This window comes from Conger conger, chromosome 10 (assembly GCF_963514075.1).
Source record: "Conger conger chromosome 10, fConCon1.1, whole genome shotgun sequence".
Lineage (NCBI taxonomy): Eukaryota > Metazoa > Chordata > Actinopteri > Anguilliformes > Congridae > Conger > Conger conger.
Window position 1 is genome coordinate 17,696,737 of NC_083769.1, and position 17,832 is coordinate 17,714,568.

The 17,832-nt window shown below is 40.6% G+C and overlaps 1 protein-coding gene across 1 annotated transcript in view; it reads right to left on the bottom strand.

The window, feature by feature from the left end:
- Positions 1-570: 570 nt before the first annotated feature.
- The window catches only part of LOC133138811 (receptor-type tyrosine-protein phosphatase gamma-like), a 291,164-nt gene continuing 273,902 nt past the window's right edge, over positions 571-17,832 (bottom strand). The window contains exons 16-29 of the mRNA XM_061257886.1: positions 14,079-14,175; positions 13,874-13,956; positions 13,104-13,238; positions 12,716-12,850; positions 11,826-11,998; positions 9,455-9,590; positions 8,637-8,783; positions 7,252-7,345; positions 6,393-6,469; positions 5,672-5,800; positions 4,536-4,682; positions 3,875-4,017; positions 3,482-3,617; positions 571-3,120 (exon numbers count right to left, since the gene is read on the bottom strand). Coding sequence (XP_061113870.1) covers positions 2,974-3,120; positions 3,482-3,617; positions 3,875-4,017; positions 4,536-4,682; positions 5,672-5,800; positions 6,393-6,469; positions 7,252-7,345; positions 8,637-8,783; positions 9,455-9,590; positions 11,826-11,998; positions 12,716-12,850; positions 13,104-13,238; positions 13,874-13,956; positions 14,079-14,175 — 1,779 coding nt within the window. The 3' untranslated portion in view covers positions 571-2,973. The remainder of the gene's footprint in view (positions 3,121-3,481; positions 3,618-3,874; positions 4,018-4,535; positions 4,683-5,671; positions 5,801-6,392; positions 6,470-7,251; positions 7,346-8,636; positions 8,784-9,454; positions 9,591-11,825; positions 11,999-12,715; positions 12,851-13,103; positions 13,239-13,873; positions 13,957-14,078; positions 14,176-17,832) is intronic.

The window sequence follows — 17,832 nt, forward strand, 5'->3', positions numbered from 1 at the left end:
TAATGGTTTGAAATAACTTCCAAAAAACCTTTTTTTCAAATTACAAAAGAGGAGAAATCACCCACTTTTATCAAATGGGTCAACGAGACAAAATAATTGAGTGACTTACTAGATCTATCCTATTGCACACACAGACAACAAAATTGTAATTTTTAAGGAAAAAATTAAAAAGTAACATGAAAGAATCACTGCCCTATATGGAACATAACCCATTCTTTTGGAAATTGACGACAATCTTTTCTTGAATTAATTGAAATGGTTCCTACATAGTCACCACAAATACAATGAAATAGTTGAAAATAGAAACAAAATAGCTTTATATGAAAATATAAAATCTATGATTATATACCACAGATACAAAGTTTTGAGAAGATGGTTATTAAAGCAACAAATTAGGTACTTTATTTCAAATCCATGATAAGCACTAGCATTATAAATGGAATATAAAGAAAGAAGTTATGCAACTGTGGTACCGAACCGACAATAAAACACACTGTCAAAAAAAGCATAAAAACATTTTCCATGAGAAATAAATGTATGAGACAAATGATAAAAAGCCATAACCCCAAATGTTGGAGAACTGTGACTTTATTGAACAATCTCCCACTGAGGAGAAGAAATAAACCAAACATTAATGAAATATCTCTCTTCATTTATTTAAGAGTCATTTTCAGACATTGAGAATGTCCTTCTGTGAGAAAAAAGTGAAGGGGAGTCCTTCATTTCAGATAAACCCTAACATGATATTGATAAGACTGGGTTAAAAAATACCCATGTGTACAGCCTAGCTGTTGTTGTGGACAGCTGTAAATGAAGAATAAGTGGTTTCCTTAATCATCAAAGGAAATGCTGACAGAGTAACAGATGTGGTAAGCTCTAATTAATATTTAAGTTGTACTAAAATTGTTAAAATACCTACAAAATAACATTAAGCATGAAAGCAGATGCAGGGATATTTGCAGTAGTTTATACAGTATGCATAAAACACACTAACCCAATCAAATTTCTGTCAGGAAACATAGATTCTGAAAACACATCTGAAATTTCCATCCCAGAAAATGCGAACATTCTCATTGCTGTAATGTTGCGGCAACATTATGACGTAACAGCATCACTTTGACATTGCGTGTTCCCTGTGAACGCCTTTCAATCAGCCGCTGAATCAATGCGAACACAGATACATTAAAAAAAATAAGCTCTCCTTTCCTCACTGAAACAAGTGTATATCTTTGGTAAAACTGCTAAATTACATTTCCCCCAATTTGTTTGTTGTGGTATTCAAGGATGACAATCGTATTGTACCAAGGTGTTTGTGCTGAATAGTTTACTTTTTTCAATCAAGGCTGTACTTCCTCAGTCTGTCCCTAAATGACCTTATCCAGCGATAGTCTGTGTTAGAGGAAGATAGAGAGAAAAACAAGGCAATGTTGAAGTTACAGTATAATATTATGTGCTTTGACTAGCATCATTTTTGGATAACTGCTTTGTGTAATTACAAAAAAGGAAATGTTGCCAAGGATTTTAGGAGAAAAGGCATACACTAAATTTGAACTTTGTGTATGAAATAAATCACAACTAAAGGTCAGCCTGCCACATTGTTTTTACAAATCCTTGAAATACACTGTCCATCAAAAATCAATGACACTTGCACACAAATCTTCAGAGTAAAATCAACTGGGATGAGAGTACATTATACACTGATAAGAGTAATATCTATCCAGTGTAGACTGTTGGAGTTGAACTAACACATTACACACTTTACTGTGTGACGGTAGAAGTGCACCATTTTCTTGACCATATTGAATATATAAGATAAACACTCAAAAAGGAGAATGATAATTGCAGTAAGAATTTTAGAACGTGATCTATGAAAATGCCAATTAACCTTTTTTTTCAAAGATACAGAGTTTATCCAAATACACGTGACATTGTACAGGACAATGGCAGTTCTCTTGGTTACCATATATTGACTATTCCATCATTGGCAGGTAGCAGCGGAAACTATGCAACAGAAAGACCATAGGATCAGTCTAGACAAGGCAGACAGGAAACAGGAAATCAACATATAGTAAATGTAATCAAGGTTGTGTGTCAAAGCATTGGACCAATTCTGGAAAGGGCTTCGGCAACGGCAAACACTTATACTAAACGACATGTTAACATGAGTAAGCATATATTTGTATGTGTGTGTATATATTTATATATATATACATATATTAAAAATCAATATAAATCTCAGGGAAAATAATTCAAGTTCACAGTAGCTGTATACCACATATAAAAATTTAAATATGGAATTAACTTACAAATAAATCAGAGAGATTATGTTAAATGATATATGATTAGAATGCAAGGTGAGAACCCTATTGCTTTAGGGTGTTATTATATAAATTAGCATGGCGGATTTGTAAGATCAACGCATGGTGTCCAGTTCAGAGAATGGTATATCGAACAAATCTGCACCACGACTTGGCAATTCAACGCATGGTGCACTGGGGGCAGGAGTGGTAAAGAAATGACGTGAACTGCTTCAAAATCTTCATCCATAGTCTTCCTCCACACAGCGAGCTGCAGGTGGACCGTGGGGTTTCCCATTCACAGTCAGACCAAGGAAAAAAAGGGGCGGAGCCACACTGCAGGATGACGCAGGGCTTGATGATTGACATCACCAACTGAATCATCTTTAGGCAGTAACACTGGCGATATAGTGCAAACTAGAAAGAACTGCTCTCCTTGCTTCTTTGTGTGAACTTCAAACAGAGGTGCAAACGCTCAGTAGGATAACATTAAGACAAAAAACAAAACAAAAGAAAAATGGCAAAAATAAATATCAAAAACTTTTTATCAGTGTAAAAAAGTAATCAGGTTATTCATTTAAGCAAGTGTCTGGCAAAAAAGGCCTTGAAAAAAGTCTGCCCTTGTCCTTTGTTTTTGTTTAATAAATGTAAGTGCCTCTCTGCGCCGCGGACATCTTCAGACCAGCGACTCCATGCTTTCTGCTGGGTCTGACTCGTCTGTGATGACCACCGCACCGTTTCTGTCTGAAGACATCAGGCCCATCCCAGTTTCCTTGGTGCTGACCAGGCTGAGCATAGCTTTATAAAGGTACTGGTACTGCTCCTGAAAGAGCAGAAATGAATGGTTAGCAGGGAATGGAGTTCAACTCAAAAAGGGATAACCTCTCTCTAAAAAAAACAAAACTGAGGTGAAACACCCACATCATGAATGTATCCTACATGTCATAGGTTTTCAGATATAAAACCGCTTTATAATTGGGGGTGCAGTATGACCCCCTCAATGCCTGATTTGGCTCTGTATTGCACAAAAGTTTCAGCTTTCATTAAAAAGCACCTTTATACCATGTACGAACTTACATCATTTTTTACACATGATCCCCCAATTTCACAGCACTATCATGAATTGCTTTGAAGGACCCATAGAACCCATCACGCCGTAGGCCTGTTGGTTCTCTCACACTCACAATGTCCGTGAAAACTCCAGGCCGCATGAGGTTGATCATTTTGGCCACCTGATAAACGTCCACCACGCTTTCACTCTCCAGCTGCTGAGACAGGGTGGTGAGAGCACACAGCATTCCAGCAGAAACTGCCCCAAACCTGCGGAAAGCACCCATGTCAGGAAATATAACCCAGATTAAACTGCCCCAAACCTGAGGAAAGCACCCATGTCAGGAAATATAACCCAGGTTAAACTGCTCCAAACCTGAGCAAAGCACCCATGGATTTAGATACATTTGCATGCTTGGCCTGTAGCTCCATTTTAACATTTGGGAGCCATTTTGTATTATGGATGAACATTTCTACATATTTTTGTCCATAAAATCCTGGGATACATCACGGAGGTGGGCACTCACTCGTCATGGACTATGGTTGGCCCATCGCGTGTCAGGGCCTCCTCCTTGATCACGTTGATGAGTTCGAAAGTGCTGCTGATTGGACCATCCGGGTTGGGCCATTTCGGGCACTGGAAGTGACGCACCTCCAGCACGTAATCATCCTGAGGCGAAAGGGGATGCATCACATGCATTGACCTCTGAATAATGTTGCACATGTTCGTCAGTCTGGGAATGTCAATAGCCATGCAGGTCTGGACCGTTTCTCAGGCTGTGGAAAATGTACTTGCATTCTCTGACTATGAAACCTCAGGAAAAGAGCATCTTCTGTATTAATTACATATACTCTACATTAAATGCAATATAGTAGCCCTATCTGCAGGCACAGCTCAAGCCTTTCTGTAGCTCTCAGCGAGATTGTGGACTGGCCGGGGGGTGGTTAGTGATTGCGGACCAGGTCACTAACTATCATGGATGCAGAGTATGCCTTTTCTTTTACACTAACTATTTTCCTCAAATTTATTCTTCATTCTCAGTGTCACAGGCTACTCAAAAACTAGGGGAACCCCAAAGGTTGAGTCTTTTTCTAGACAGATAGAGCTAGGAGCAGGAGAAGGAACAAGGAAAAGGACAATAATTAAAATCTAATGACAGTGATTGGGGGCCAGAGTAGAGTAGCAACCTGAGTGGCCTCCAGGATGAAGTCATGGATAACAATCTGCTCCTCATTGGAGAGGCACAGTCGGTCCTTGCTGATTAGCGTGACAGTGAAGGCTTCACAGTTCATGGCCTCCTCTCGGCTCGGCCAGTAGACAAACTCGTCCTCTGCCTGCGGAAACACGGGCCCGCCCCACAATCTCAGCCACCTTCGCCACTTACACGTTACAAACAAACAACGTTTAAATCCTGAATCCTAAACTGTTAAAACAGGGTCACAGTAAGCACATGCAAATGCTCATGCATATTGATCAAACAGGATTGCTCAAATCAAATCTTTTTATTTTAATTTTGCATTTCAGAAAACATCTCTAGCTATATGTATCACAGCAGATATGTATCACTACTGCCTAAAACCCCACAAACTAGTGCCAAGGAAAACTCCTTAGGTGGGAAGACAGGAAGCAGCCGTGGTAGGATACAGACTCAACATGTCCAATATTGTTTATATTTTAATAATCAACAATAGCAGAAGTGTCACTGGAGTGTTCATGCACAAGGTGCAGGGGATATACCTTGGATTACAGACCAAGCTATAAAAACTGTTTACTGTGGTTTGACAAGGTACTAATTTCTGGTTGAGAGAGTATCGATTATATTGCTATACCCAGCACTGAAAAATTGCATAACAGATGGCTATGAAGTGGTTCCAGTGAAAGTGACAACTGCTCAAGATTATTCTATTTCAGTGGTGCATTCTGTTTACCATGAAAATCATGGCAAAAAGTAACAAGATAACAGCACCACTATAAGACTAATTTTGTTGTCAAAATGTTTGTTTGAAAATTTTTTCCTCTGTTTTGCTTGTGTATTAATTGTACAGCACTTTAGTTAGCAATAGTCGTTTTAGGAATAAACTGTACTCAACAAAATTGTAATTGAGTGTATAATTATAGCTGTTGCAAATAATCATGGTATAAGTGAAATAAACAATTCAAGTCAGGTTAAACCCCTCAGTTTTACCTTGGGACCACCAATCTGTCCTGCTTTATTTTCAGAAACCTGCAGAGGCCGAGATGGTTTATTCCTATTCCGTTACATGGAAAGCACATTTTCAGGAATGAAAGGGGAAGCCTGAAGTCATGGCTTCCATGCACTCACCAAGCTCTGGTTGTCTGGGAGCATGACAATAATCTGTGCATTGTGGTCCCAGATCATCCGCCAGAAGTCCTTTGTTGTGTGGGGCAAGGGGTGCTGTGTAACGATGAACTCATTACTCCTGTAGTAACCCTGTGTGGTGGTCAAGTCAGAGATGCTCAGAGGTCACCCTGTCACATCAGCTCAAATGTACTTCTGCATTCCTTAACGCTTCTAACCTTTAGAGTTCTCTCAGTATCTATCCTCTATTGTCTCCATTGTACGGTAAACTAGAAGGTCAAATCACTGCGTGTCCTAGTGGAACATAGTGGATTAGTTTTTCCCTGCACAATGTCACATTAGATAGCTAATATTCTCGTATGACAGGCAAATACCTCTCCACCCTCAGCCTGGTGACAGCACTTCAGAGCAAAAAAAACCCACCCACTTTTTCAGATATAACCAACATGTGATCAATTACATCAACTCAATGAATGTGGAAAACTCAAACCTAAACCAGAAGATACAGGGAATTGGTTGAACAGCAAGAGTAAGAGTACGTCTCAGTTCCACAAGCTGGCCAGAATCTGACCAGTGTCTAAGCTGATGTATTCCGGGAACACCTACAGTAACACTACTAGAGTCAATGCTACAGTGGGTCAGAGTGTGTAGAGATCTGGCTGTCTGGGACCCAGTTGTTGACGGTCAACAGCTGCTAGCAGGGGAAAGGGCAGCAGATCTTTACCATTATGTAAGAAGCATTGATGTAATCCGTTCCTTTTGTTCCAGGTAGGGGTGCCAGACCTACCCTGGCTCGCTCCGCTGGGAGGGAAAGACAAGAAAGCTTAGCTTGATCCATCCTCAGTGGTCCATTGTATTTAAACACATCATACGCTGCATGGCAAGGTTCTTATTGACCCAATATTCACATTTTAAAAAGTATTTTTTCACTACAACATCGTGGATGGCGGGTTATCGAGGATCGAGGAACTCTGAGTTTGTGCTGTGGGCAGAGGTGTCGGGGAGACCAATACATTTTTCTCAAATGTTCAGTAATGGTTCTATATTTATTCAATAAATAACATACAAAACATTGCAAAAAGTCACTCGCGAGAGGAAATTTGGGTTTAAAAGTTTAAAAACCTAAAAACATATATTTGGAACTCAAAACTGAAAGTAAATAAAATATTAAAAATATATATCAATTTTTATGACACTATATTTTAATTATATAGAAATATAATAAAATAATAATGAAGCCAACATGACTAGACAAAAGTTATTAAATTGATTTAATTATTATATGGGTGATTTGAGATCATGACAAGGAAAGCAAACTGCTCTTGGCAGGCCAATGTATCAGATGGAGACATTTCAGAACAGCTATATAGCCTACCGTTGCTTTCCATGCGACCTGATTATGAAACGGTACAACTGTAGTCGCTTCTGAAACAAAAGGATGCTGCTTGCTCCCTTGTCGTTTTACTTAAAGTTTTTATCATAAAAGTACTTAAACGTACTGTAGCTCACAGTTAAACCCCACATGTATGAAGTGCAGCAGTATGACACCACTACAGTGTTTATTGCTTAGTGCGTTCACTTACAGGGCACAACAGAGGAATTGCGGTTCTTCTCCTTGTTGAACTCTTTCTGCGCACTGAAACACTCAACGAATCTGCCGTTGCACTGCGTCACCAGCTGCATGAGGGGAAAAAAAGCACACACTTAACGGAGGGCCTTACCTTTGACCGATTCACCCCACTGCTATTGTTTCACTTAAAATTGTTTAGTCTACCGCAAAGACAATTTACCCACTGCAAACAATGATGTGACCTCGGTATTATTCCCCAAACTTAAGGGTTCAGAATGGATTTACAGACCGTTTTAAAGTTTTAAAGTGCCCTGAACCTCACACATGCGAACCTCATCCACAGAGGCAAACACTATACTTCCTGCTGCCCATATTAATCAATGCAAGGGGACCAAAGCAGGGACTTGGAGATCAATCGGGAAAAAAAAAAAGAAGCTTCTGTGCATATTTTTTTTCCAGATGAGAGAAAACCAAAGGTTGTGCGCTAAAGAATATGTGTGTAAATAGTCCCTGTTATTTCTGTGTGTGCTGACATTTTAGACTGCGCCCAGGCTTAATGCAGAGAATCCTGGTCGGAAAGGTCAGTCTCAGATGAGCTCAAATGATCTGTGCTTTTCAGATGTCTCTCGGAGCCTGCTGAAAAATGCATATGCTCGGTATCAAACATAAGGGCAAAGTCAGACTGCATTGGGAAGCCACTGTGTATGATGTCACATGACCCCTCCACAGGCCAGCCTTGGCCGAAACAAAAAAGCCAACATATGTATTTTATAGTCTATTGTAGAGGAAAAGGGCTAGGAGACACACACACACACACACACACACACACACACACACACACACTGAAGATCTAACATAATCCAAATACAAAAAAAAAAGTTGTATTGTCAAAGCACACTCAATCCAGGAAATATTACAACGAGGAGGCATTTCAAACTGTGGTTAAATACAGTACTTGTTTTGTAAAGCCCCACAGGGGTTTGAGTCACAACATTGGGCATGCTGTGCATGCGATTAACAGGTAGTGGAGTGAGGAAGGTACCACTTATTTACATTTTTCCATATTTACTGTAGTACTTCAAGCACCAGAGCAAAGGCACACAAACATTCATACCTTAAACAGAGTCTGCTGTGGCCCTTTTATACATATGTAAGACATATTAAAGGTACCCTTGATTACATTACTTACTTACTTAATTACTTATTATTATTAAATTATTTTGACCTAATACATGACCTAAATTGGCTGTTGAGAGAAAGGAAGAGACGAGAGTTGACATCCCTGCTTTAAACTAAGAGGGGATTTGAAACAACACAAACTAGAGAAATAAGATGATGTCAATAAAAATAAAAAAAACAGCAAACATAAAACATGACAAAACATTGGCCCAGCCTAACCTTAAACTGCTTTTCCAAGCCTGTCTTGCCCCCAAGGCCTGGCATTAGAATACTGTTGACGTAGCTGTGGAACTGGCAAGCGGGGATCTCTGTCTCTTTGCCCAGAATGGCTTCCAGCAAGGCATCATGGATAAAAATGTACTGCTCCTGCAATATGGAATTGGACATGACAGAAAACATAGCTTTGAGTTTGACGTCTTAGTTAGTCAGTTCGTTTTTGGCTGAAAAGGGTAGGAGGAAGTATCTGACAAATCCTTGTTGGCTCAGAAAAAAACAGAGCCAAAGCACAAGCTGTCTTAATACCAAGAACAGCATACACTGGGTCAATGTCATAACAAAATTGATACCGTCATATATTTATTACAATAATAATATATTTAGGATTTGTAAAATAGGCTCTTTCTTATATTATATTCCACACAGTGTGTACAAAATATGCTATATGTCATCCCATGGATCGACAGGTATGCACATTGTTCTGGCTCACACCAATGTTGTGACAAGAATGTAGTCAAGGAGAATGAAACGTGCTCAATTTGCTCGATAATTGGGTGCTGAATCGCATATAATGATATAATGGAGAAAAAACACGGACAGCACTCTCTGGGAAAACCAAACTATGAAAATGTATTTTCTGCATGTTTGCAGAGGAAAGCAACTGCCAAAACAAAGGTTTGCGTGATTCACACATTCATTAATAACATTTTCATAGTTTGGTTTTTCCAGAGAGTGCTGTCTGTGTTTTTGAATGCGGTCATACCTTGGTCTGGACCAGGTAGTTGCGCTGAGTGCGGATGTGTTTTTGAACGCGGTCATACCTCGGTCTGGACCAGGTAGTTGCGCTGAGTGCGGATGTGTTTGAGGAAACCCAGGACATTGACAGAGCTTTTGTCCTTTATCTGCTGCAGCATGCTGTCAATCACCATGTACGTCCCTGTTCTGCCCACCCCCGCGCTGGAACAGACAATGGTAGACACACAGCTCAGGAGACATGACAGTTAGGATGTCAGAGATGCTTTCACACACTTCCAGGTCACGCCTGGTATCCGTCCTGGCCACCCGGTTTTGGAATGACCTACCCATATCAGTTACAACAACAGAGACACTTCCCACCTTCCGGCATAGACTGAAAACTCACCTCTTCAAATAATTTCTTGGCTCCTGCCCCCGGAACTCTCTAGAACTTCTGCCAACGGCCTGACTACTGTGGCCATGATTAATTACAGTTATACTGAGTGCATTCCTATTTTGTTGTTACATTGTTCACAACGGATATGTTTTGTATTTTTATCTTGTTATTTTTTCTTGCCTTGTTATTATCATGTTTTACAGCTTGCCATTATGTAATCCTCTTGTATTTTCCGAAACAGACATGAATAGTTAACAGTCGATTGTAGGTCAGACTTGTGGTCTGTGAGTATTTACCTCCCACCGAGGTCGCTGATTATCTTTACCTTCTATGGTACGCATTGGGAAAATTCCATTGTGGTACAGAGTTGCCATAGAGCAACATTCATATTTTCTGCTAGTTGATGTGTAAACGACATCTATTTAGTTTACCAAAAATGGAGGAAACAAATCTTTATGGAGAAAAAATGCACCAAAATCTTTTTTTGTACTGAAACTTGTGCACTCGGACATACATCTGCCATGACATGGTGACCATGGGAAAGGGAGGCCTGCATTGAAATTCAAATGTCATGCAACTTAAAAACAGCACATCATTGGCTACCTAAAGGCCTGCCCTTTTAATTCCAACAATGCAATATGTTGTAGTTTCTTCTGAAAAGCGAGGAAATGAAGGGAAAGGATATGTGGCAACTGGCAACACTGTACTATAGAGGGTTAACACTGAGATTTATGCCTTCGTATTCTCATTGTTAATACAGTTTAATGTATTAAAATTTTCCTGTAACTTTTGAGTATATTTGAGAAGGCAGCGGAGAAACCCAGTGACCTCTGTGCCAGCGGCTCTTCTCTCCTGAGCACAATAAACACCTCCACTCCGCCTGGTACTTTCATCCTTTGGTGCTCTTGGACGCCCTCAGCGATGTTCCCCAGGCACTTCAAGTGAGGTAAAAAATAAAACTCCCCAGTGGGAAGAAAAAAGCCCTGAAACACCGGAGAGAACAGACTCCCCGTTGGGAGCAAATCTCAGGGGGAACCAAACTGTAAAGGAGAATCCCATCCTTCGCTAGCTGGCCCGGTGTCTGTAGTTAAACACGGGCTACATTTTAATAGGGAGCTAATGAGGAATCTTATCTGAGCAAATAATTAAAATAGTTGGGCATATTACAGCCTGGCATATTAAACTAGCTGTAAAAAAAAAAAGGTTACGCAAAGATTTGTGTATTAATATGCAAGTTGGAAGAGAGAGGTGATACAACTAGGCCTCTAGGTTGCATCATGTCAAAAGCCTCAGGAGTGAAAGGCTGTAGCACGAACATAACCTAAAGATTCTGCGACTGCAGAGGCTGAGACAACAGCATGTCTTCTCAAGACTAATAATAACAGAAATAACAGATTCCTACAGAATCACACTTCATCCAGACAGCCCTCCAATGCAAATGTGTTATTCAAACTCAACATAAATTACAGATCACAGCTAATTATCCACTACATTCACATAAAACTACAACTACAGTATAGGTGTTACATTTAGACAAAAATGACTCCATACAAATTAAATACAATTTCAAACCGCACTAAGACTAATTCATCTGAATATGAATTGGCTGCTTAGTTCTTCCTAGTTTTTGAACACTAAGACAATTTTTGTCTCTAGCAATGTCTAGACCACGGGTGCAGAAAATGTTTTTGCCAAAAGTACATGTCCAGCCGTAGCTTAAGACTTTACCAGATAGAAGACAGGATAATTCATTATTTGATAGCAGAAATAGGCATACAGTACAATCCTGAAATTAGCTCTCCGTGCACATCTCTGGTCTAGTGTCTGCAGAGGGCAGAGGAGGAAAATCCAGGTTCAGACAGTAAAAGTCCTACCCAGGACTGTATTCAAAATCACCTGGATTTTCTCATTAGCACAAGTAGCCAGCCAGCAGGCAGAACCAAATCAGCTGGCTGGAGTTCACAGGTGGAAGAAACACGAGTCAGGACTTTTGCTTTCGGACCCCAAGGACTGTCCAGCTGAGGGGCAGAGTGAGCAAGTTGGGCGCGTGGCTGACTCACCTGCAGTGGACCAGAACAGGGCCCATGTTCGGGGTCCGGGCGGAGGAGGACCGGCTGACGAAGGTGAGGACGGGTAGCGTGTACTCCGGCACGCCCATGTCGGGCCACTGGGTGTAGTGGTACTGCAGCACTGTGCGCTCGTTCTGACGCCCTTTTGGGGTCCCCTTCTGACCCTGAAATGAGAGAGAGACACAAGCGTGAAGAGCTTTATCACACAGATGAGAGGGTGAATAGAGTTAACACAGACATGAGAGGGTGAATAGGGTTAACACAGAGATGAGAGGGTGAATAGAGTGAACACACAGATGAGAGGGTGAATAGAGTGAACACACAGATGAGAGGGTGAATAGAGTTAACACACAGATGAGAGGGTGAATAGAGTTAACATACAGATGAGAGGGTGAATGGAGTTAACGTACATGGAACACCAAAAAGAGACAAGAACATTTAAAAAAGGTGCTAATAAGACAATAAGTGTGATAAAATGTGTATAAATGGTAAATGGTTGGCAGTGTCACCCATTTAACGCGCGAGTGTAAAGAAGTGTAAATGCAATGATCAGTCATAAGGTGAAGACCATCATAAAAAAAGAGATTTAAGACTATGGATGCTGTGTGTACTGTGGTAACCATAACAACTGTACATAAACAGAAAGCAGCCTCCCCTCAGTGTAAGTTTAACAGTAGCTATAACTAAGAACCAACAAACTATAAGTAAGCAGTGTTCACTGAGTCTGATTTTTAAAAAGGCACAGATAGCCAATACAGACCGCATGCCGATGAGCACGTAAATTACACAGCGATGAGCAGTAACGAGTAAAGTTCACACGCAGACGAGAGGAAGAGTGGGTTTATCACGCCGATGACCCAAGTGAAGGAGGGCTTGGTGACCTTTTTTACTTTGGTGTTCCGTATGAGAAAGCGGCGGAGGGTGTAGCAGGCGTGCACTTTGGTGCTCTTCAGGTTCACCACGATGTTGCCGTACTCCTCGCTGCTCTCCGAAGGCCAGTACTGGTCACACTTCCTCTGTCAGAGAGGAATAAAGAACAGGTGAGGGCCTGCTAACTATTAATTCCTTGTTGTTATTGCGGCCCTCGACGACATGCTACAAAGTGTCAACTGAAATGGACATGTTATTTCTAAGCCAAGCAGCGTTTGTTTTTCTTTTTCTCTGACAAACACAATCAAAGACACCCGTTAAGTATTCCGTCTCATGCTCCAGCCCAACGTGTGTGTGTGTGTGTGTGTGTGCAGGTACATGTATGGCCGGGGTACGCACCCTCCCTTTCTCCACCAGGTTGGTGATCATGACGATGATGCCCGTGTTCTGCTCCCAGATCATCCTCCAGAAGTCCTCAAAGGTGGATTTGAGAGGACCCTGCGCTGCAATGTAGGCCTTGGGCCTGTTATAGCCCTGGTGGTTCAAATACAGACACATCTATACTCACAGATAGAGCAAACATACAGTGCAGTCCGTAATAATTTATGAGGTTGAGAAATAACAAAGAAACAGGCAGAGACATCGGCTGAACAATAGACTTACCAAAATCAACTCGATCAAAAATTAGAATCAAAACTAGATACTGAGAGCTTTCTGACGCCTGCACCAAGGAAGCGATTCAATACCCCTTACGAGAATAAGAAACAATTGAGAATCCAACTGTCCAATTACTTTTGTCCCCTAAAATGGAGGGACTATGTATGAAAAGGGATGTAATTCCGACACAGGTCACCCAATAACGATGTAAAGACCCTCAAATTAAAGGTGACCATCTGTATTTAAACCTCATAATTCAGTTGTTCATTTCAAGTGCATGAGTAGAGCCAAAAAAACTGAAATTGTCCAAATACAATACAGTCTGCACTGTCCACATAACCACAGACAGTAATGCTTAATCAAGAAAACATATACACCTGTCAAATAACACACCCGAACCTAACAAGTGCTCGCACACAACGCTTCACAAACACGCAAAACATACAGTACACACGGATGTGCCAAAGAACGCGACACCAAAAAGACGGAAAGGTGTCCCCTGCCCTACTTACGTCCACGTAGTTGGCATTGATGTAGTCGCTGTGCTTTGACTCCTTACCGGCCAGAGGCCGTAACTTCACTCTGCTGTGGTCGTCTGTGAGGGAGAGAGGGAGCAGAAGAAGAACGTGGGTTTAACTGCCATTTACGGCAAAGCCCCGCTGGGACAGACACGGAGGCCTTTCTCACTGGACGGAGTGGGGGCCGCGGGTCACTCACAGGCCATGATGTTGATGTATCTGTTCTTGTGCTTGTTGTCGGGGTGGTTGGAGTGCTCTGCGGTGATCTTCATGTCAGCTGTACAGCGCTGGACCTCCTATAGAGAGAGAGAGAGAGTCCGATGGAGACGGATCATAATCAAGTTAGTTTAGTTTAATTTATCTGACAGGGACAATGTACATTAATAATGTTAAAATTATTAGAGGGAGGACACAGGGAGGATTCGGCCGGCTGGGACCTCTTTCTGGGAAAGCAACAGTGCCGATCTAATCGCTGTGCCACCGAACCTCCCAGTAGTTACTCAATACATTCAGCTACAATGTATTCAACTGGAGCATCTGCAGTTATGCAATCGTATAATAACTTACAGTATATTAAATGTAAGCCTATAGATTTCTGGAGGCTTCAGCAATATCTTACATATGGATTTCTGTCAATAAAGAGACTTGAATGAGTGAGAGAGAGAGAGGTGAAAACAGGAAATATGCTGTCCTTCTGCTCAGGGCTACATTTTTCTGATGGTTTTTCCAGCTGATGATAAGAAAAAAATATTTTACTAGAGGGCACAACAGCAGCTTCCCCTCCAGGGCCTGAAGAGCTCCTTAAGCCACTATGGGTCTAATCCTGATTTATGGACCTTAAAGGCTTTACCTGAACCAGCTACAGTGGAATTATGTGCACCGGAGAGGGGATGCTCACTCGAGATAAACAATCGCTTAACCCCAAAATGGGTGGTCCATGCTGAGTTACGTTGAATAATTACAAGACCTCATCCCAGTAGACACAGGTGGGACATGTGAATCAGCCTGGAGCCCCCATTCCAATGCATGTTTCTTAATGAAACCCCATTATTCACTTCTACAAGGCATAGGTGTATATTAGGCGGCATATACACATACAGTAATGGAGTTTCATTTCCATTTCTCTATCACCCAAAATCTCTAAATGGAAATGTGGCTTGTAAGAAAAAACAGAGCCAGACATATACTTCAGTATGGGTCTCGAAAAGAGCATGTTTATTTGGCTGTATATAAATGAAAATAATCAATTCTAGCTAGGGTGTACAGCAACTACGCATAATTAAAAAGTGTTGTCTTTGTAATGGTGATTTTTTCCCCCCTGAATTCAGCTGAAACTTCTGAGAAAAAAGTTTTTTGATTTGAGTCCAGTACTGCTAGAGACAGAAATGAATTATCTGTCAATGTTCGCATTGTCACATTCGTTAGTACAGTAAATAAAACGAAAGTTGTGGGAAATTTGTCTGCGATCATGTTCTGAGATGTTTAAAAGCTTCAGATTTAATGTCAGCTTCTGAAAGAATTAAGCAATAAACCCTGCCTTTTGTCTGTTGTTCATTATGAAATAGTTAATTCTGTTTTAATCCAAATAATGGTGGAAACGAGCGGGATATGGCGAAAGCCAGAAGACCTGTATATCCGTATATCAGTGCTAACAGCACCTAGACATAGTGCTCTTGGGACTGGTACATAAGGTTACAAGGTTAGTTGTGTCCATTAACACATCTGAGAACATGATAATGGGATTCTATTTTCATGATTGAGGCATATAATGTATACAATGTAAAATTCACGAATCGCCAAATGTGGGGACAATTTTTTAAATATACGTACAACATTTTATCTTGTCCCCATATCATTCATTTGAACAAAACTAAAACCTAAATTGGCATTAATTGACATGGGCTGAATAACTTTAATCAGTATTAGATTTAAACCAAGGTTGCCCACTTGGGGAAAAAAAACATACAAATTGAGCTGTAATCCTAAATGCTGCCACATCTTCGCAAGAAAAGCTGCATAGATGAAACTAGATAAAAAAACAGATAAACCTCAAGCCAGGACTCATGTACAAATGGACACACCTTCTCAGTAGGACTCCACTGAAGCCTGCATTTATCATATTTCCCTGCATCATATTTCCCCTGCGCATCACCTGGGATGTTCATGGGGAAAATAACTCCCTTAACTAACAAAGAAATTACAGATAACTCTGAGATAATTGATAATATTTTTCCCGTCTACGAACAGCCAGGATTGGGCCCTATGCTACACTGACAGATACCCCAGACACAGTGGAAATGAACAGATAGCCCACAGAAGTGAATTATAAATGAGGTTTACTGCAATAGGGACAATTGCCCATCCGGAATTTTAAGAAGGTCTGCTTTGATGGAAAACCCAGGGGACGGAGGAATTCCCAGTGCCAGCTGTTTGCAATACTTCCTCTCCTCCGGGCAGCTCTGGGGACGTGCGGTGGGTAGGTGTGGTTCTCACACAGCCCAGCAGAGGGAGCTCTGCGCACATTTACAGTCACCACACTGCACGAAGGCCACTAACAGTCCACACTTCTTCCAAAGCACCATATAATTTCTTACTCAGCCAGACACAAGCATATCTTATTTATGTGTGATTTTCACATTAAGGTATAATGTAATAGATGCATAATTGTTCAGCTGCTTTGGTTACTTACAACAAAGTAAATCGTAGATGAATAATCTTCTCTTAAAAGACTCTGACTCTCTCTTAAATATGAGAATATATCTTCTGAATAGATATCGGATCCATTCCAATCCATTTCTCAGAGAGTGAGAGTGATGAAATGTCTCCCAAACAGAGAGAGATTGATGATCTCTCTCTCTCTGCTAAATAGGTACCAGGCTGATGATCTATCTCATCTAAATAAATATGGGAGATTAATGATATATCTCTCCCGGAATCATTCGCTTGATATCTTGTGAGGAAGAGACCTTTAAAACAAGGAGAACTTTCATAAGCTTTTCACTAACATTGGTGTGGCTCATCCCTGACACAGCACTCCTTAAATTAGATGTTAAATTTCATGTGATGATTTAGTGTAGTCCAAAATTAAATGTTTACTGTTTTAGTTCTTTGTAATTTACAGTATATACAGTATGAAAGTTCCTTAAAATGTCCTTAAAACAATATTTTAAATAATAATTTGCAATAATACAAATGTAATTAAGAACCTCTAAATACACATTTTCTCATTGTATTTCTTAATGTAATTCCTGTCAATTGTTTATTTAATTCATTGTATGCTGGCTTCTCTCTGGGAAAATAAAGTACTCTATTCTATTCTAAATGCCTATCGGAGATTGGTGATCTACCTTATTGATCTATCTCATTTAACATAAATATCAATATAAATATCTTATGATCTATCAATTGTAAAATAGATGAAAGCGCAGATCGTGGAATGGAGAATTTGAGATTAAACTGGAGATGCTATAGACAGAGGAGAAGGAGCAGCTATGAGGGAGTATTAGAAACGCAGAACTACAGAAACACAGTTTAGCCAGGTTTACAAAAGCGAACGGGCCTAGCGTGAGTTCTGAAACACAGCTTAGCCAGATTTGGAAGACAGAACAGCATGGGGCTCGCGTGAGAAGTTCAATCATCAGCTGGGGCCTACGGATGAAACAAATCCAGCGCTGATAGAACATTTTTAAATGTCTTATTAATATTTATTTTTGGGAACCTGCCTAGTGCCCTAACAAAAACATCCATCTGAACCCCAACACATCACACAACTCAAATGCAGATACGCCGAAGAGCCAAAGTCATAATCACAGAACCCAAAATAAACTCGTCATGAGTCAGTCTCTGGAAACGTCTTCAACTATAACATCAAACTGTCAGTTTGTTTGACTGCGCAGGGAATAATTATTGCTTAAAGCCAAACGCTACCGTGTTTTCGTGTTCTCAATTTCTCA